General features: G+C 39.7%; 1 protein-coding gene across 1 annotated transcript in view; it reads left to right on the top strand.

Annotated features, from left to right (window-relative positions):
* The window catches only part of LOC103136017 (solute carrier organic anion transporter family member 3A1-like), a 23,060-nt gene extending 6,962 nt beyond the window's left edge, over positions 1-16,098 (top strand). Inside the window, exons 3-10 of the mRNA XM_007549088.2 lie at positions 10,169-10,267; positions 11,200-11,469; positions 11,552-11,716; positions 12,266-12,464; positions 12,694-12,829; positions 12,909-13,081; positions 14,496-14,560; positions 14,803-16,098. Coding sequence (XP_007549150.1) covers positions 10,169-10,267; positions 11,200-11,469; positions 11,552-11,716; positions 12,266-12,464; positions 12,694-12,829; positions 12,909-13,081; positions 14,496-14,560; positions 14,803-15,179 — 1,484 coding nt within the window. The 3' untranslated portion in view covers positions 15,180-16,098. The remainder of the gene's footprint in view (positions 1-10,168; positions 10,268-11,199; positions 11,470-11,551; positions 11,717-12,265; positions 12,465-12,693; positions 12,830-12,908; positions 13,082-14,495; positions 14,561-14,802) is intronic.
* The last annotated feature ends 4,512 nt before the right edge of the window (positions 16,099-20,610 follow it).

Genomic DNA, 20,610 nt, shown 5'->3' on the forward strand with positions numbered 1-20,610 from the left:
TATATAAGGCAATACAGAACTGACTAGGGTTTCCTTATATGAAGATGCATAACAAACAAAATATTTAAGACTTCACCACTAGCGACACGTATTTAATTCCTGTTGACGTTTGATATGCACCGTTAAATTCGGACGTACAGTTAGCCCCAAAATTATTCATGCCACTCTCTGAAGCTGATTTAGAACTATTTTCATAAAAATAATTTTTTAAAAAGTCATATTTGATATATATATACAGCATTGCTTTAACCACTGAAGCTAACATAGTTACTTGATTGTGGTGGGAAAATGGAGAGTACATGATACTGCCCCTTTAAAGAACTGAAAACAAGACTAAAAAGTACTTGTTTGCCATTTTCTCCCTTCTGTCCTGGCTCCCCAACCTCTTCCTCCAACACATGAATATAACAAACATCAATCCATTCTCACCACCACCTGTGCTCGGTTCCATGTTTTTGTGTTTTATCCCGTCCACCAGGCACGTCAATCGCCATGGCTACATCTTGTGGTGGTGCTGCTGTTGAGGTGCCATAATTGCGCTGTCGTCTAGAAAGTCGCATGTGCATGCTCTGTTTTTTCTGTCACCACCGTTTAAAGACGGCGGTGTTTGACGAGTTCGAAGTGTGAAAGCAGAGTCGCCTTGAGTAAAAGCCACATGACAGGAGCAGTTGGGTTCAGTTCAGCAAATACCTATCCAGCTGATTAAATACCAAAGCAGCAGCTCCGGAGGAAGGAATGGGATGGGATGATCGAAGACGAGGCTGCTCTTTAGAGATCGCATCTTCACCCTCATGGATCAATGCAGCCTGACTGAGACAAAGAGGACAAGAAACACTCCAGGGTAATAAGGTAAACACCCCTGGCCCTACGTGAAAACAGTAATTGCCTCCTAAGCCTAATTGGTTGTCGTGGAAAGAGCTGACATCACGCCCCTGTGATAAGTGCCAGTGAGCCTTTTACGTCACGGTGAAGGAGTTACGGCATTACCAGCCTGTTCTGTGTCATGTAACATCTCAGCTGGACTTTTGTTAACTAATGAGCCACTTCCAGACCTTCTTTCTGTTTCTTGTGAGTCATTCAGAGGTGGACTCGCTGCTGTGCTGTGAACCATTTTCTGGCTACACAACTCAAGTGCTTGAGGATCATGAACTGATGGCTGGTAGAACAGATCTCATGGTTCCATCAAATACAGCAAGTAACCTCTGTCTGAAGCAGCATAGCAACCCCACACCATCACACTACCACAACGTTTGACAGTAATTGTGTTTCTATCAACGGTTTTTTTTATGCGCATTTTGAAGTGTCACGTTAGAAATGGTTTATGGAAACAGCAAAATTCAAAGTTTTTCAAAAATGTGTTTACACTCGTTTGACATGGATTTTGGCTGTTCCGAAAAGAGTTAATCCACTAAAGGGGAGACGGAAACACATTTGCCAAATTAGTTTTGACATAGTCTCACTAGAGGCACCAAACTAGGAAACATTTTAATTCCAACCCTTGAGCTCATAGGGAGGAGCGGTCAGCCTCCCTATGAGCCTATGACCAGTGAAAGGCACTCCACTGGTGGATCTGTGCCTTACCAGAGGCACAAAAAATCCAAATGTCCAACTTGGAGACATGTGTGGTTCATATTTGTAGCATCTACATCTTGTTTATTACAGCCATAAGTAGCATCGATATTTGACGAAATGAGACTTTGTGTGGCCTGCTTGTAACCGATAGATGGAAGCACTCTTAATTCACATCTTATTTTTTGCAACATTCTAAAGATTCGCCAGGAAACACAGCTAATGGCGTTCTTTCCCTGAAATACTAACACTAAGTACGTAGCATGTCATGAGATGTAACAGGATACACACCTTCCAGAAAATCCTAACGCCTCATTAGCTGCATTTCCATTAACATAAAAATTGTGCAATTTCAAAAATAAATTTGCTTTATGGAAACCCACTTATTTTGAAAAAAAAAACAAAAAAACCTCGTTTTTCAATAAAAGGTTTTGCCGCTCGGATGAGGTTGTTCTTTTAGCTGTATCGAAATTAGAATATTTTGCAAAACTTGGAAACACCTCTTGATCACACAAGTCATGTGATCAACAACCAGATGTTGCTACTGCGGGAAAAGATGAAGACAACAACAGGAAGTGGTTGGAGGATGATGGTGCGACATGTTTTTGAACGACTTATTGTGTGAACAAACTTATTCACATTGGATTTTAAATGCATTTCTTGCTTAATGGAAATACCACAATTGCAAAATTGTGTGTTTTTCTAGCGGACCATCAACAAAGTTTTGCGCACATTTTTAATGGATAGCTATTGATCTGTACGGTGTACTCCCAATAAGTCTTGTTAATTGTAAGGTCAGTTTTTCTAAAATACGTTAAATCACCACCTGACAAACTTTTGTTGTAGAAATTAGTATTATGATTCTGAAAGCATCTGAAAGGAGCCAAATTCTTACCCAGAGCTCTGTAATTGGATTGGATCTGTCAGAACAGCTTTTCAAATCTTACTCACGTCCTATGTGTGTTTTTCTGATTGCCTCTATCTTTGCTAACATTTCTTTTTGTCGTTCGGTGGCCGGTGCATCAGATCATTGTGCCTGCTGGCAGATTAAAGTGAAGCAAAAATAGATTTAGAGCTTCAAAGTAAGCCACATTGTTCTGGGTAGAAAATGGCTGCTTGTAGAAAGACTAACCTGCTCTTTAGCTGTGTAGACTCTAATGTCAGAGCCAAATTGTAATTGGATTATTGATTGCTGTCCTTCTCTTGACGATAGGCTGAGGTAAGTAAGCTTCAACGGGCAACAAGCGTCCCGTCGGTTGTTCACCACACTAAGGGTCTGAACAAAGAAGCGTCTGTTAATGATGGGTTTTATGGCCTGTGTTTGTAACAGCGAGGCAGACCCCAAACAGCTCCAGCTGTACATGTAAGTAGAGCGCAGCGTGTGCTGCTCTTGTTAGCCAGACAGCAACACTGTAGGACACTCACAGGCCTCCAGCTTTTAATGGGTCTCCAGGCGTCAGGCTGTTCAGGTTAAAATGAAGATTAACAACAACGCATGCAGGCGATACGCTTCTGTTTTTATGTGATGACCTCCCTGACGTTTTCACTCTTGTAGTAATGCTACACTGGAAAAACAGAATTTGGTAAAAGTCTGGTATAATAAGCAATGAATCAATTAATTGCAATAATTTCCATTGTGATGACTTAATATTTTTTCAAGGGCAGTTTTGCTTCCAGAGGATTTATAATCCATTTGATTTGTGGTTTTGGTTCCAAGTAGTTTTTTTATTTCCATTTTGTTTGTCGTTTATGTTTCAGAGATTCGAAATATCTTCCAGTTTCAGCATGAGGTGTTCTTAACAGAACTAAAGTTTATTAGTGTTTGAGAAGACGAACTTACATAATAATTCCATTATCGTTGTATTACTTGAAAATTATCTCAAAACAATATTATTGTTACTGTGAAAATTTATCGTCCAACAAAATGTATTATTGCGACAGACCTTATTCTGGACAAGTATTTTTATCTAGTTTCTAGAGCAAACATTGAAGCTCTCTTGAACTAAGACAAAACTAACGTACAAGTAACTTTTTCAGCAGTTTATAGGAGCTTCTTTTGAGTCAATAATTTCTTAATATTGATTAAAAAAGTCCTAGTTCCACTGGCAGATTATTTCACTTATAACATGAGAAAAATGCCTTGTTATAAGTGAAATAATCTGGCAGTGGAACTAGAACTTTTTCATCAATATTAAGGAATTACTGACTTCTTTCAAGTGTTCTAAGTTATTTGTACTAAACACATTTGGCAAGATTTTTGCAGTGTTATCTCGTGATGTGGATTTAAATATATGAATGCAGCTACAACTGAAGCTCTGTGTCTGGAAGAACAAAAAACCAGCATGACACAAGTCATCTGTTTGTGTGCGATTGTTTAGGACTGGAAACTGGCACCTTGCCACCTGTGGTTTAGATGCAGCGCAATGGAGGCCCTGGCTGTAGCCACTTGATATGCAAACTGTTGTGCCGTATGTGCTGTGCCAAAGAACACAAACACTCAACATTGTTGTTCTAAAATTGGACTCACAGTCCCCCATACGCCATGTATTCGTACACCGTGAACGTCCCCCTCTGTGCGTTTCAGTGGGATTTTACATGACAGACCAACAGAAGGTAGTGTATTAGCATCAAAGTGTACAATAACACCCGAGTTGAAAATATTTTATAAAATAAAAATCTGGAAAGTGTGACGTTTAGCACCTCTGATTCAGCTTGATAAAGAACCGCCTTTACAGCTGCAGGTCGTTTTGAGCTAAGTCTCAAACACATTTTCACATCTAGACACTAAATGATTTGGCCATTCTTCTCAGCAAAATAGCTCAAGTTCAGTCAGAATGGATGGAGGACATCTGTGAACATAATGTTTTATTTATTTCATAAGTCTCACCACAGATTCTCAACTGGATCTGGGTCAGCTTAGCATTGTTATATCCAATAGATTAGTCACACTAACTCCATCTTTCCTGAAAGTACAACGTTGAACAAACCTTTAACCTGTTTCGTTTTTTTGTGTATAAAGAAAACATGACGGAAACAGAGTGCAAATCAGCAACGGTGCAGCCGATTGTGATATGGGACCGTAACGCCATGCGACCCTCGATTTATTGAAATGCAGCCAGAGTGGTCTGCAGAAAGTCCGCTGATCTTCCCCTTCATCATACCTCAGCCTCTGTTTGTCTCTGTAATACGTCAAACGAAGCGGCGTGGGGCTGCGAGTTGAGAGTCCACTGCAGCAAAAATGTTTTTACTCCACCGGGGTTATTACTCTTCTACTGTAGGACAGCGGGGGAAGGAATGGACACTGACTCAGCATGCCCAGTCCGTTCGGGCCGGGCCCGGGTTGTTTTATGTGAGCACCTTTGCCAAGAAACGAAGGGCCAGCGATTGAACTGTGCTCTAATGTGAGTCTGAGTGTGAAATTATTCATGTGCAGGGAGCGTGACCAGGTAGAGCAGCCCGGTCCCACACAGGGTGACCTCTCTGCTGCTCTATTTACGACTGCTGAGCACAGAGGACTTATTATGGCTCTGGAATTACTATCATCTCCAGAATGATTCCCGTCACTTGTGGATGCACCGTATTTTATCTGGACCTTTTGAAGAGGAATCACCAGATTTATCACCTGGTATTCTGCAAATTACGTTGATAAAAACATGTATGCACCCACTGAATCTGTCAAACTGCAACGTGTTTCATTGGGGTCATATGCAGTGGCTTACAGAAGTATTCATACCCCTTGAACTTTTCCATTATTTTACCACTGTACAACCACAAACATAAATATATTTTATTGGAATTTTATATGACAGACCAAAACGAAGTGCTATGCATTTGTGAAGTAAAAAGCAAATTATACATGATTCAAAACACCAGACAGGTCAGGGATAAAGTTGTGCAGACGTTTAAAGCAGGCTCAGGCTGTAAAAAGATTTCTCAACCTCTGAACACCTCACTGAGCGCTCTTCAATCCATGGTGCGGAAATGGAAGCAGTGTGGCACAACTGTAAGCCTAGGGAGACGAGGTCGTCCACCTAAAATTACAGGGGGAGCACTGATCAGAGATGCAGCCAAAGTTCCCATGGTACCATATGTACAGAATGTACAGAACCGCCCCCTAGACTCTTTGGTTTACTGAAGTCACGCTCCTTCACTTCCTAAGTCTCCAGTCACATTAACTGAAGCCAAGTGAAACTGCTCTGAAGCTCAGCTGAAGATGTGATGAACAGTCTGCAGCTGTAGGTTCACTGCATTTGAACTGCAGCAAGTTCTCAGTGCTGTACTTACTGCATCTAATGAGCAATGTCAGGGTCTAATAAAATAAAGTGTGCACATAGCATTTTAAGACTGCCTTGCAAACTAAAAAAAAAAAAAAACTCTAGTACTGTAACTGCTGATGTTTCTGAACTAAAGGGATGGTCTGTGTTCAGTGGTCAGTTCGTGTACGGTCATGTGAACAAAAAAAGTTCTAGTCCTGAGACTGTTTCGTCATAGGGTAGCGGTATGGAGATCTGTCCCACAGGTGATCTGTGCCATTGTATGAAAGATGCATGTGAATACAAACGTGCCGAAACCACGTGACTGTGCAGACTGCTCAGCTTCTAGAGAAGCCAGTGCTGCTGTCCGTCAATCTGGGAAGGGTTATAAGACCATGCCCTGTCAATTTGAAGGACATCCCGTAACAGCCTGATAGGTTACCCACAAGTAGAAAACATTTAAGGCACTTCTTAGTCTTTGCAAGGATGGGAAGAATATTTCTAAAAAGAATATGACAGGCCAACAAGAGGTGTGTACAAGATTGTATTAGACTTCTAAGTTGCTAAGTCGAGGCCTAAGGCAACATTCTGACCAAAGGGAACTCAGAGTGCTTCTCAAAGTATATTGATATTAATGTTTGTTGTAAACCTTTAAATAAATAACAGTTTTTTCAAAAATAAACAAATTGATTAGACATCAACATTTGAACATGTCTTCTATAATAACTAAAGGCTTAATGCTGTCATGGACTGGCGGACCAGTCCAGGATGTACACCGCCTCTCGCCCAGTGACTGCTGTAGTTAGCCACCAGTGACTTGGCAAGGATAAGCAGGTTTAGACAATGAATGGATGGATGCATGTTTAATGGGATGTATCTAATGAGCTTTAAGGGTTTGGATTAGGGCTGCCGGAGTTAGTCAATCTCTCCAGCAGAAGACAGCCTAACGTTTGATCAACAAAGCGGCAGCGTACATCATCAAAGGCTCGGTGCCTCAACAGGCAACGACTGCAGTGATATCACCAACCGCAGCAGCAACTCACAACAGAGAACTATCCTTTCTGAATCCACTTTCTAAATGTTTTTTTCTCTAATTCATTGCGGTTGCATAACAACACTTCCGTGCACATCTGTGTCAATATTATTGCTGTTGTTATCGTCAGCCGTTTCACTTTGAAAGTTGCTCCAGGCGCTTGGCTTTGGTTCGCTTTTTTTATTGAGGCTGGTTTGGATCCATTAAAGATAAGAGCATTGGTTTGCTGTTGATCTGATCATCTGCTGGGTGTGTGTGTGTGCCCGCCACACTGCATCACATACTGTACATCACTGACTAAAGCGGATTTTCATTGTGTTATGTGCTATGAAATGCTAAATAACTGCAGGTATATTTTTGATTCACTCATCAAAAATATACCTGCGGTGTTGCTTTGATTCTTTCATGCACGTGTGAGAAACCCTTTAATCTCCCATGGCAACCATTCAGCTGTGCAAAATGCCTGGTGAGACCAAGCACCAGCCTATGAGGATCACCCCTCCCCACGACTCCCCCACTCAGCTCCTTCAGACTAGCCAACAGCAATTAGCAAACATCTGGTGGAACTGAGCTTCTCCTAAACTCATTGACCTACTTCTCAGTGCAACGCTGGTAAAAATGTTGCTAAAGGGTTAATAGAGAAGCCATGTTGTGACGACTTCCTGAAGGTGGAGCTTCAGAACTAGCAGGAGCTTCTTAAAGAGACAGAGACTCTCTTTAAGAGAGGCCCAATTTCAAGGTGTTCAACTTTTGTTGAACACCTTGTTGAACACAAGTCAATTTGTTTTTAAGTTATATTTGATATACACAGCATTTTTATAACAACTGAAGGTAAGATAGCTACTTGATTGTGCTATAAATGACATTATGTTACTGAAAAATACGTAATCCTGCCCCTTTAAGCACCATGTGTTGGCCGTTTGGCCCCTGGTGGAGGGCAGATGAAGATATAGGAATGCATCTATTGGTCAGCTGTTGAGTTGTCAGACGTGCTGGCTGAGGTTGCTAATGGTCAGGGTCACGTTTGACTGCAGACTGAATCAACTGTAATGGAAATCAGTGACATATAGATGGACCTCCTGGTTTCTCCTAGGGCTGAATCTGTGACAGTTCCAATAGAAATTATTGAACCTTTTCAACCATTTCTATACGTGTTATGTCCAAAATCATGTACAAAAGCTTTTACAGATCTTGTACCTCATTCAACAAATGTAATTGTTGGATAAAATGTGCATTAAGCAGTTTATTGAAGACATTAAAGCAGAAATAAGCGGATCAATCACCGAATCACAGAAACACATTGCATTTATAAAGACCTCAGTAGCCTTAGAGCTTAGCTGTGCGTTTCAGGTTAGGTTCAGTGCAATAACTAGTGTAATAGATACAGTGTGTGTTAGAAGTTTAAATGAACATACTGTTTGGATAAAGTTATATAATTTTGGGGCTTTTTGAATTGTTCTGTTTTCAGGCTACAGCACAAAGCATGAAAAAAGTAAAATAAATTCAACTGGATGAGCTTGAACTGATTGTAGATTTTCTCTACGTATGATGGACGAAAAAATAAGTGAATGGTCTGATGATCTGAAATATTTAAGAAGAAATCTGACATAGACATCATATGTCATCATTCTAACTTGAAAAGAGAACGGTTCAAATTCATCAACTAACGACTCATTTGCTTCTGACATTGACGGAAACCTCTGACCGGCACTACACTGGTGATTCCTTGACCTTTCTTTCATCTACTTGAGGTTTTTGTCTTTAATATAATTACTATATATATACAAAAGTATATCAGTATATCTTTTTTTTATGTATATATATAACTCAAAATTCAGCTGCTTGAATGGGGAACCTGGCCTCGCCCAAAGCCCCACGTTTCAAACTCTGTACTTAAATATCTATTGGCAAGCAGACCACACTCTCCAGCAGTTCAACATGTGAATCCTCTTCTATTTTTAGATGCATGTGTTCAGTTTCTCTAATAGTTGCTGGAGTCATTTCATAAACTCTTGGATGAGGCTGTGGGTTTCATGGGGATCTTGCTTTCACGTCCAAAGCTCTTTGGCTGAGATAACTGAACGTTTTCAATCCTTTGACAGACTATTTCTGGAAGGCCTTCAAATTGTCCTCCAGATACTTTTACTGCTTCATTTTTCCTTCTACCTTTACAAGCCTTCCTGCCGTGAAGCATGATGCTGCTACCACCATGCTTAACGGCGATGGTGTGTTTATGGTGATGTACAGTGATTGGCGTCTAGCAAACAGCGTCTATTTTGGTCCTATCAGTTTTCCCCAAATCTCCATGGTGACAAACAAAAAGTTAGCCTTTTGCCTAACCATGTTGATTGATTTTTTTAATACATTTATATATGTATATATTTCTTGTGCACTTTTTGTTTTATTGGATGTGATTGATGAAACACTTAGAACCGCTTTTTGTTTAAGAGATTATTCCACCATTGGAATGTTTTTTGCTCGATGAAGGTCTGTGACTGAAATATGCATATTCAAATCTATCAAGTTGAAGTGCTGGAGTTTCCCTTCTTTAGATTAAGTTTTGTGTTTTAAGACAGACAAAATGTGTGTGAATAACTTTGAAAGTGGTAACTAACTTTTAATAACTTTGAGGCGGTTTTTTTTTCTTAGATTTTTCAGTAGATTCCGACCTCTATAAAAAAATAATCCCTGATAATAGATATAAGAGTGATCATAAAATCATTTCTAGAAGGGTTTAATGGTCGATTTGTTGTAGCAGGAGTAAACAGCACTTTTTCTGCTTCAGGCTCATTATTAGCAGACAGCCCATCACTTCCTCTTGTTGCACTTAACCATTCCCATTCACTGTAACATATTAATTGCTCCAAACACAAACACAATTTTGCCTGGTCTGATTCCTCTTGGAAAGCTCTTAGCCCCAGCGCCAAAGTGAGGCGGCTGCTGCATGAGTGTACTCATACGCAAAGAAGCCATTTCCTGCTTGATCAGTCCTAATGCCACTGCATTATCTCGTCTTAGATCAATAGGTCTGTGCAACGTGTTGACTGTGCATTACTGTGCCCTTGGGGGGTATAAATTTTGGAACTGGACAAAGAAGAAGTGGTCTGCATCAGGTTCCTTTTAAAGCAGCTGGCCTTAATGCAATGCTGCCCTCTGCTGGCAGATGAGGTGAATGAGCTGTTTCACCTCATCTGTCATGGTGTAGCAGTGAAATTCAGCTTTCGCTTTTGTCTCTTCTAACTTAGGTAATATTTAATCTAATATTTGATATTCATTTGTCCTTTTCTTTTTTTGTTTTTGTTTTTATTTGCAGGTATATTATTTTCAACGCTAGTTTTCGGCCCAGCTTGTGGCTTCATCCTAGGTTCCATCTGTACCAAAGTCTACGTTGATGCTGTTTTCATCGACACCAGTAAGTAGCCATTTTGTTAACATCGCAAAACTTCCAGAACAAATAGATGGAAACGCTTTTACAACAAATAGTAATTTGTTGTAAAAGCTCAGAGTGAGCTCTACAAATTACTTTTGTTTTTTATTTCTTCCATTCAAATTCACTTTATTTTACTTCTTTCTAGTCATTTTCTCAGGAATAAACCAGTAGAAATGTAGGAGTCTTCCTGGCATTGAGCTTAAAATAAAAGACCGTTTAAAACATTGAGCCACTCTGGTTCCATTAAGCAGTTGTTTAGCTGCAACTTTGAAAACCGAGCCATGTTTCACAACACACTGTAAATAGCTGAACTATCCACATACTTTGCCAAATGAAAAAAACTTCTGTAAAATCAACACAATTGTTGGAAAAAAAACTTACATTTTGTTGTCCCATCAAACACACATTTTCAATCATTTCTAACACCTTCCATTTAACAGCAAAGTATGAAAATGTATGGTGTGTTTCATAAAAGTGTCCTCAAAAGGCAGAAAAATTAGGAGGCCAAAGAGTCCTGGGGAACACCACTGACAGCTTGTTATTCTAAAGGTCTTAGCTCTCCATACTGATCATTGACTGACATGTACAATTTAAATCAGGCATGTGAAGAGACAACCATATCAACTGTTAAAAATGAAAAATCATGAGAAATTAGCTCAGATCAAGCAACATCATTACATGCCAGAATCAGATGGTATTAGTGGATTATTTGCAATTTGAACTATTCAAACCGTTAGCTAAAAGAAAGGTTAAAGTAGATCTGTGCAGCAGCTTTTTTCATCTTTATTTGAATCCATGTGATTTTTAAGAAGTGATGACATGATCTCAGTGGGGTTAGCACAGATTGAAGTCACTTGTTTCCTAAGCTTTTAATAAAGATCCTTGTAATTTTTTCTCCTACCTTTCTTGCCCAGGTAAGCTGGACATCACCCCGGATGACCCTCGCTGGATCGGGGCGTGGTGGGGCGGCTTCCTCCTCTGCAGTGCCTTACTCTTCCTGTCGGCCCTCTTCATGTTCGGCTTCCCCCAGGCGCTGGACGAGCAGGACATGGACGCTCGAGGGGAGAGTGAGCAGGCCATGCTGCCCACCTCCTTGAGCCTGGAGAGCCAGGACTCTAAATCCAACGGAGAGTTTCGTGGCTTCGACATGAACAGCGGACTCTCGGTCTGGGAGCATCTGAGAGGTGAGAAGATACAGTAGGAGGAGATTGAGTAAAGGCAAGAATACTTTTATACTTGGATCTTTCTTTCCTTTTCTCCTTCCAGTGATCCCCCGGGTAACCAGACATCTTCTGTCCAACCCGGTGTTCAGCTGCATCACGCTGGCCGCCTGCATGGAGATAGCTGTGGTTGCTGGTTTTGCTGCTTTCCTTGGGAAATACCTGGAGCAGCAGTTCAACCTCACCACTTCCTCAGCTAATCAGCTGCTAGGTACTGTGACCATTTTCCTGACTCAATGTTGGGCTAGTGATTGTTTTACCTTTAAATTATTAAGGAGGGTAATACAAACAGAAATCCATCCGGTCCAAATGGATTAGGTTAATCTCTTGTAGACTATTGTTTGAATTCGTCTCAAGCACCACATGGCCAAGGTGGCACATGCATACCACCAGTGACGGTTGATGCATTTTCAACACATACCAGGCGTCATATTGGAATAACTTTACTGTCCTCTAGTGGTCAGAAATGTCTGACCACAAATATGAAATATGTCTAATTATGCTTGAATCACCTAATTTGCATACTAAACACTTACATTTTATATAAGTTATATTTATATTAAGATTGTTAACATAAAAACATAAATATTTCATAACTCATAAGACTGTCAACAGGGTAGAAAAGGATAAATGTTTAGAAAGAAGATAAATTAATGGATTAATAATCAATTTGTAAAACTTGTAAACATTAACAGCAGTATCTGTGTAGAAACCTCTGCGTGGAAGGAAATGATTCAGTCGACATCTTCTGCTTCTCCAGGTATGACCGCCATCCCCTGTGCCTGTCTGGGTATCTTCCTTGGGGGGCTCCTGGTTAAGAAGCTGAACCTCTCGGCTCTCGGAGCGGTCCGCATGGCCATGCTGGTCAACCTGGTGTCCACGGCCTGCTACGTCTCTTTCCTCTTCTTGGGCTGTGACACGGGGCCTGTTGCTGGGGTTACGGTGGCCTACAACAATGAGTAAGATCATTAAGTTACTAAGATGTGAGAGACTCACAACCCCCACTTGTTTAGAGCTCCCTTTGATTAATAATAAATGAATAACTGGAACATTAATCAATGTTTGATACATATTTGCTTGATGAAGGCAAATGACAAAATGTCATGTTTATTGGTTGTTTCATAATTGGTTACTGTGTTAAGTTTCTTGACGTGTAATCACTGATACACTTTTTCTCTGCCTCTGTAGGACGCTGCAGTCGAAGAAGCAACCTGAGTCAGGCTGCAACAGTAACTGCAACTGCTACACCGCCTCAGTGAGTCCCGTCTGTGGCTCCAACGGAGTCACCTACATCTCAGCCTGCTTCGCTGGCTGCACCAAACCAGTAAGTGGAGACAAAAAAGACTTTCCTGGACAGCGAGGAAAGAGAAACGCTCACCGTCTGGTTCTTGTCTTTGCGTCAGAACCTGAGCAGCTGTGGGTGCATACCCAGCATTGGCGGTGAGAACGAGGCCTCACCAGGGAAGTGCTCTAGCCCCCGCTGTCAGCATGCGTTCCTCACCTTCCTGTGTGTCATCTGTGTATGCAGCATGATCGGAGCCATGGCCCAGACGCCCTCCGTCATCATCCTTATCAGGTACTGTCTCAGTTAGCCCACAAGAGGGAGCCAGGAACATTAGGAGCTGGCAGAGGGGATGATGTGAGTTGGAGCATCCTGAAAGGAACGTTGTACGAGTGAATCATCAGAATAGGTGTCATAGATAGGAATATAGACACAAGGGGGAATATTATGTCACACATTCATGAGAATGATCAAAGTACCAAAAATAACACATACCACTTGTCTAAAGATTTTTATTTGGGGATTGTTTGTATCTGGGAATATGGTGTCCATGAAGGCTTGGCCTGCTTTTCTCTTGCATAATTGACTACAACAATTTTAATTATTTCTAAGACATTTGTTTATTGTTAATTTGATTCTGATGAACAGTAGTCAGACTTTTTAAAATGAGAATCATGTATCACTTTATGTCAGCTAGCTGCAGATATATTCTAGCGCATGTACAGAGTGCTGGAAGACTACTGTAAATATGGAACAACCACCTGCTGAATTTAGCAGACGTTTTTAAGTAGAGATGCCTAGTGTGAAGAATATTACTGCTCTATGCTTTTCTGGTGTCTAAAACGGCACACTGGTAGCCTAAGAAGCTAATTTCAGCCAGCTAATTAGCTTATTGGCTCTGTTAGCTAGCCCACCCAACCCATTCGAGCTTCCTAGCATGTCTGCTATAGTGTTTAATCCTTGTGTTTATAAATGGGGTCCAACCGACCCCACACCCATATCACTTGTATCAGTTGTCTCACTCCTCACACGCACAAGGATTAAAAAAAACAAAAAACATTAGCTTAATAACAGTAATAGATGGTTTTTCCTACATACAAATCATCTTTCTTGTAAAGAAGTGAAACATTTTGGGGGCTAGACGTGTGCTTAAACACCTCAGAGAGAGGAGAATACAGAGTCTCTCTTTCTCTGGAATATAATTAATACAAAAGTATATCAGCTAGTGATTAGTCTTTTTACATTAGCCAAGTCAATACCACCACTGGTGAAGTTTAGTTTTTACATTTTGAAACAATTTCTCTCTGGCAGCAGCATGGGGCTCAAGTTTCTGTTTGAATCAGTTTCTCAGTAGTTCCTTGATCATATATTGATCCTGATACTGAAATGAAATTAAACGCTCATTTCATTACGATAACCAAAGTAAACTGAGTGGGGTGTCAAGGACACATAGCGACCATCTAACATAAGAAGCATTTTTTTTGGACTATGAGTGACACTGACAATACACTGCTATGCTAACCAGGCCCTGACAGCCACAGGTTAACAGAAGAGTCCAGCCGCTAGCGACTGTTTTGTTTTGTGACAGTGCTACAGCTAACAGTTAACAGTTAACTTGATGCAACTTTGGATCAAGCACTTCCTTATGGAGATCACTTTTGTACATTAATCTGTTTCCCTTTTGTGTTGTTCTTGTTTTTCTTCTCAGAACTGTAAGCCCTGAGCTTAAATCATATGCTCTTGGAGTTCTCTTCCTCCTCTTGAGGCTGATAGGTAAGAGGAATCCATATTTATTCACTTTAAATGTGTCAAAACACGCCCACTGTTGTTTGGCTTCAATTTCTGTTGCAAGTCCCCCCTGCTGTAGGCTAACATGTCAGAGAGGTTTGTCGCCTACCTTAAGCATTTCATCAGTCTGTCAGCTCAGACCCAGCTGGAACGTGAGCTCAAACCTGTGCTCATACTGGCCTTTTGACCTGCTGTCTGTCCACAACCCCCCTTCCCTCCTGCTCCAGGCTTCATCCCTCCCCCTCTGATCTTTGGTATGGGCATCGACTCCACCTGTCTGTCCTGGAGCTCGGTCTGCGGCGAGAAGGGCGCCTGCATGCTGTACGACAACGTGGCCTACAGGCATCTGTACGTCAGCATCGCCATCGTGCTCAAGTCCTCGGCGTTCCTCCTGTACGCCACCACGTGGCAGTGCTTGAAAAGCAACTATAGGAGGTACATCAAGAACAACGAGGGCTACCTCACGCCCACTGAACTTTTCGCCTCCAATGTGACTCTGGACAATTTGGGTAAAGAGATTACCCAGAACCCAAGTAACAGGACAAAGTTTATATACAACCTGGAGGACCAGGAGACGAGTGACAACATGGAGTCGGTTTTATAGTGGCAATTTACACGAGGCCAGCAGGATCCGCTAGTGTGCATCTGATCTGATGTACAGTCTCTCTCTCTCTCTCTTGGTGTTGTGCAACATGTAGAGCATTGTTCATCCAAAACATTAGATCTGTTAAAAACAGTAACGGGACTTCCAAAAAAAAGGAAAGAAAAAACATTCAAAATCACAAACTGACTTAGTAACGCATTTAGTCATTTGTGGTATTTTTTTCACCATTCAGTCTGAAAGTAATTAAGGGTCAAATAAAATGTAACAGTGTTGGAAACCAAAAGTATGGTGCTGGTCAGAGGTTCACATTCACTCCTCGTTGTCATGAAAGTTAACGTTGAGTTTTTTGATATGCGTAACACCAAAACCTACATTCTTTTGTAGTCATAAAAACACTTCTGGCATAACTATGCCAGCATATTTGACCACTCTTTCTACAAGAATTGATAGATTAGCATAGCATTATGCTAATACAATTAGCACACCAACTTTCTTTGATCTATCCCAGTGGGCAGCTGCAAATTTCAGTCAAGTTTGAAGGCATCAGTGTTGGTGACATGGTTTTAGATAAACTGAAAGCACATCCAAACTAATTTTGGTTTGAAATACGAAGGCTGACTTTAAGTTTATGGAACGGCTCTGACCTCAGCCATATTGAAAATTTAAAAACTATTTTCTGAAGTCTGTTCTGTGGCAAGAAACCAACATATTTCAATGAGTTCCACTATCTTTGATGAGCAGAATGGTCAAATATCAAGCCTGTGTGTGTTATTGTGCATACAGATCCAAATATTTAAAATAACTGTATAAAATAATGTAAGATAACACGTATTTACCCCACATCGTAGTGTTACGATAATTCTACCATGACACAGGAGACTTAACCCCCCTCCCCCCCCAAAATGAATAGGACTTTCTTGACAGTGATTAATGTATGTAAATTTCTGACCAGCACTGTTGATTTATATTAGGGTCATGCCTACTTTTTAGATCCGAGTAAAAACCAGTTGAGCGTTTCTCAGGTGAGATTAGAGATGAAAAATTTACAGTTTTTAAGCCTGAACTACTTGGAAACCAAACCAGAAGGATTTTTAAAACTAACATTTGTTAATACTCTCCAAAACTCATACTCAGTTTATTCCTTATGTTGAAAAAACAAACAAACAAACAAACAAACAAACAAACAAACCTTATTTTAGGTATTAAATCAAAAGAAAATATTTAAAAGAAATGAATACTAAAACATGTATCTTCTTGTTTTTGCGCCAGCAGCCACCTCAAGGGATTTATTATTCAAATGTTTTATATTCTCTAAAAATTTATCAGATATCTAAAGGGGGGGTGAAGGCTACTCAACCAATTTTATTTACTGAATTTTCAGACATACCTAAAACACATGAATGTGAACCAAAAACAAGTAATAAATAATTACATCCTGTGATAACGCCTTGGTACATGCTGGACCAGACCAATTTTCCTGAACAGTGAGCTCTTCCCTTAAACTTCAACAGAAAGCATACAGATTACAAGAAAAAATAAATAAAAAAAAAACTTTAAACATGCACTTATAAATACAAATGTTACGTAACTATCTTTATAGCGTAAAAAAGAAATACCTGATTCAGCTAAACCAACAACATAATTCTATCAGGACTGACAAAGACATGCAGATTAACTGAGTGGTCTAATCCTACTTGTGGGGATGTGCCCTGCAGCAGTCATGCATGGATTTAAAAAAAAAAAAAAAAAAAAAAACATAAATAACACAACAAGCAAGAGACTTTGTGAATATGTTTCTTTCACGTTATGGGAAAACGAGTTGAACGCGAGAGCAACGCAACGAGACCTTTTGAGTCGCAGGAAAAACGGCTGTTAGCATTATGCCAGAGATTGCTACAGTCAAACGCATGCTGGTAACGCATGCATTTAAACATGAAGACAAACATTCAGTATAAAGTCACCGAGTTTTACAATTCTTTTGGCGGCAGCTCCTCAGCTGAACATACAGTATATTAAACATAAGAGTCCTCCAAACTGTGTTTTGGACTGTGAAAGAGCTTTATGATGCATAATGCATTGCGATGTTGCCATTTTTTTATATTCTAACTATGCCGAGTCATAATCACTTAAGTGATCGAAGTGTTGTTTTTTTTTTGTGGGTGTGTGTGTGTGTGTGTGTGTGATTTAAATGTTTTGTTTTTAAAACTGATCTAAAGAGATGTCTTGCATACATTATATTTATTGAAACCCCCGGTAACTGCGTGTGAAACTTTAAAACAAAATCAGCCTTTTATTTTCAACAATTACTGCACCACCGCTAAGTTCTCTGGGGACTGCGGTGGCCGTGGACGAAGGTTTTGTTTTTATGTTTCTCTGTTGATTTGGCCAAATGTTTTCACTTCTCTGCTGGACATTCAGCAGAGAAGGGCTAATAGACATTCATTCAGAAATTGCTGGGATTTCAAAGAGTTTATGATGCCCCGCACTTTACCAAGGATTTGATTATCTTTGGAGAAACAGGCCCACTGGCTTTTACGCACCTTTCTCATTAGTCCCAATAAATATAGCCAGCACTGTACTGTACACAGTTCAGCACAGTATAGTGCCACTTTCCAGCCACTTCAGTATTATGTTTGTTTTGCATCAAAAATTCTCTACTGTTCCCAATTCTGTTTAAATATGTGTGATGTGGTAGGGAACTCAAGTTGAATACTGGAAACAGAAGCAGTTTAGCTAACCCGAAAATTAGAAAACGACGAGTGGCTAGTGTGACTGGGTAGCTGTTAGCTAGCTAACTCTTTTTTAGCTATAGGAATAGGATTTGTGGTCGAGTGAACAAGGGTTTAGTTGTTTGCCAACCGCCAATTAGATGAAGAAAATGAAGAGAGAACAAAAGGCGGTATGCGTTAGGTCTAAGGGTGCTGGCAGGTAACTTTTGTTGAGCCTGCCAGCATGGAGCCGTGGTAGCTGCTTTGACTTGTGCTCCAAATGTGTCTAGTTTTCTAATTAGAATAAAGGTTTTTTTTTTTTTGTTTTTTTTTAAAAAAGGCATGTAAGGACAATCCCAAAGATTATTAATTCATCTTTGAACTCGCAAAAGTCCACTTTTGCTTTCTGTTAATCCGATTTATGGGGAATTATGCCACATATTGTGTTTCAAAGACTATTTTTGCCGGTTATTTTCGAAGCACACAACCCGTTGAAGATCATTTGTACCTACTTTAATAAAGTATTTAGATAGCAGAGGATTTAAGTACTATATTGATGCTTCTGTAGCATCAGAAACAGATAATTATATAAATTAAAAGTGATGTGGGATAGCTTTAATATAATGAATATAGCTCTATGTTGGAAATCAACCCTCAATGGACCTAAAATTGTGATTTTGCTTTGAATTGTGGGTGTGATATACTTAAAAACTGCTTTTTTTTTAATCAGATATTGCCTCAAAATCTGACTACATAATATTAGGTGGTAACACAGACGTCCAGTCGGAGCTTCAGGACAACTGGCTTTAATGTTAAAAATCAGACTACTTACTGAAAGGGAAAGTTTGTGGGTTTCTTACTGACAACAACCTCTGACGGTGGCTTTGTCTTGGACATTGGTATCATCCAGTCTGTCATTGTACTAACTCTACTGTCCATACAAGTGCCAAAAGTGACACCATAGAAGTGTTGTGTGACGTCCTGAGGAGAATATAGTCTTAACGCGCTGCGGTGCGGAGCAGTTCCTTCAGCGTTTTGTAGCCTCTCTGTGATGACCTCGGTTTATTTTAACCATATCATGCATAAGTGTTCCCAAAAGATTATAAAGCTGTTGTATATTGATCTAGAGAACAGTAATATTTAAGATGTAGTCACTGTTCATATGTAGGACTTTTCTACTAGTAAAGGTCTCGTCTAATATAGATTAATGTCTTTCTATCTGTGGCAAAATTGACAAAATTTGTGTTGCTTTAGTCCTTATGAGAACAACACATTGCTTGTACTAAGAGTCTCTAATGTTGAGCCACAGCTTGGCGTTGTATGATTAATACTGCAGAGAGCAGAAAAAACAGCCAAACGTCACAGATTGCATCCTTCCAACTGCGCCCTCGTGTCGGGCTCCCTGCTGACGAGAGCCAGTTGTGGCCATATCAACCTGTGCACTGTAACATTTGCGACAAAAAAAAAAAAGCAACAACAAAAGAAAAAACAAGAACATATTGTAGGTGTGTCCAACGAGTTGGCAAGTGAGGCAACACTTGCTTGACCGTGTTTTCACCCGTGGCAATAGGACTGTTTCTTTTCGCACCTAAATGTGCTTGAAATGTTTTTTGCCTTGTGATGAGAAACTAACTTGAGAGCCTATATGTTTTTCTTAAATTATATTTTCTCATTATTCCTTCTTTGATGGCCTTGCGTTATGATTGACTTTAATAGAGGAACTTTATTAATGAACGGATTATCAACATATGAAGAGTTTACTGTCCAAACACAACACCTCCTGCAAAAGTGTTAAACTTATAGTGTTTTGCGAGATATTTTAGAAAAAGAAGGATTATATGTTCTGTAAATATGGCCATAATAAAAATTCGGATCGACTCTAGCAGTCAGAAAACTCTTCATATATTCATAGTATCCTTTGGTTTGAGCCTTAGCATGTTGCCTTTAAGTGAAACCTAGTGCTAACGGGTGTTAGTGATGGTTTAGAATGATATATAAGCTTATATTGTGGATGGTATTCAGTGTATGAATTTCAGGCTCTTCTGCAGGAGACCTTTATGAAGGAAAGGGACACTGAAACGAAATATTATAACCTCTATTTTCAAAGACGCTCTTAAGAGTTTGAAATGTGCCCTTTTGCTTCTGAAGATATTTTTCTTTAAGTCTTATGAGTTTGTATTAAAAGGCTTTAAGTTTTGTGTATTTCTTGGAGATGAAACCATGATTGTATGTTTATTGTAAATATATTAAATATGCTATTTTTGTTTTCAATTTTGAGGAGTTTTGGCTTGATTATTTTTTTAACAAAGTAGAGATAAACTGATACATATATATATATATATATATATATATGTGTGTGTGTGTGTGTGTGTGTGTGTGTGTGTGTGTGTGTGTGTGTGTTGTTCTGCTGAAGATATGCTGATATTTGTTCATCTGTAAATCCTGAAGAATCCACTCAGTTAGGTAGACTAATGATGTGTCTTGAAGACATAAAAGCCTGGATGAATTGTTTTTCTATTTTTACATTTTTGGATCAGAGCCCCTAAAGACCAGGCTCTAATAATCACATAAAGAACAGTGAACATGTCATTTAAATCCCATATTAAGCAGGTTTAGTAACAAGGTTTCCTTCTTTCACCTCCACAGAAGTAATAAAAATAATTGTAAAAAATTCTATCCTCGAATGAGAAAAAAAGAAAGGTATGAAGACAATCACAAGTGAA

The sequence above is a fragment of the Poecilia formosa genome, unplaced genomic scaffold (assembly GCF_000485575.1).
Source record: "Poecilia formosa unplaced genomic scaffold, Poecilia_formosa-5.1.2 Scaffold29, whole genome shotgun sequence".
Lineage (NCBI taxonomy): Eukaryota > Metazoa > Chordata > Actinopteri > Cyprinodontiformes > Poeciliidae > Poecilia > Poecilia formosa.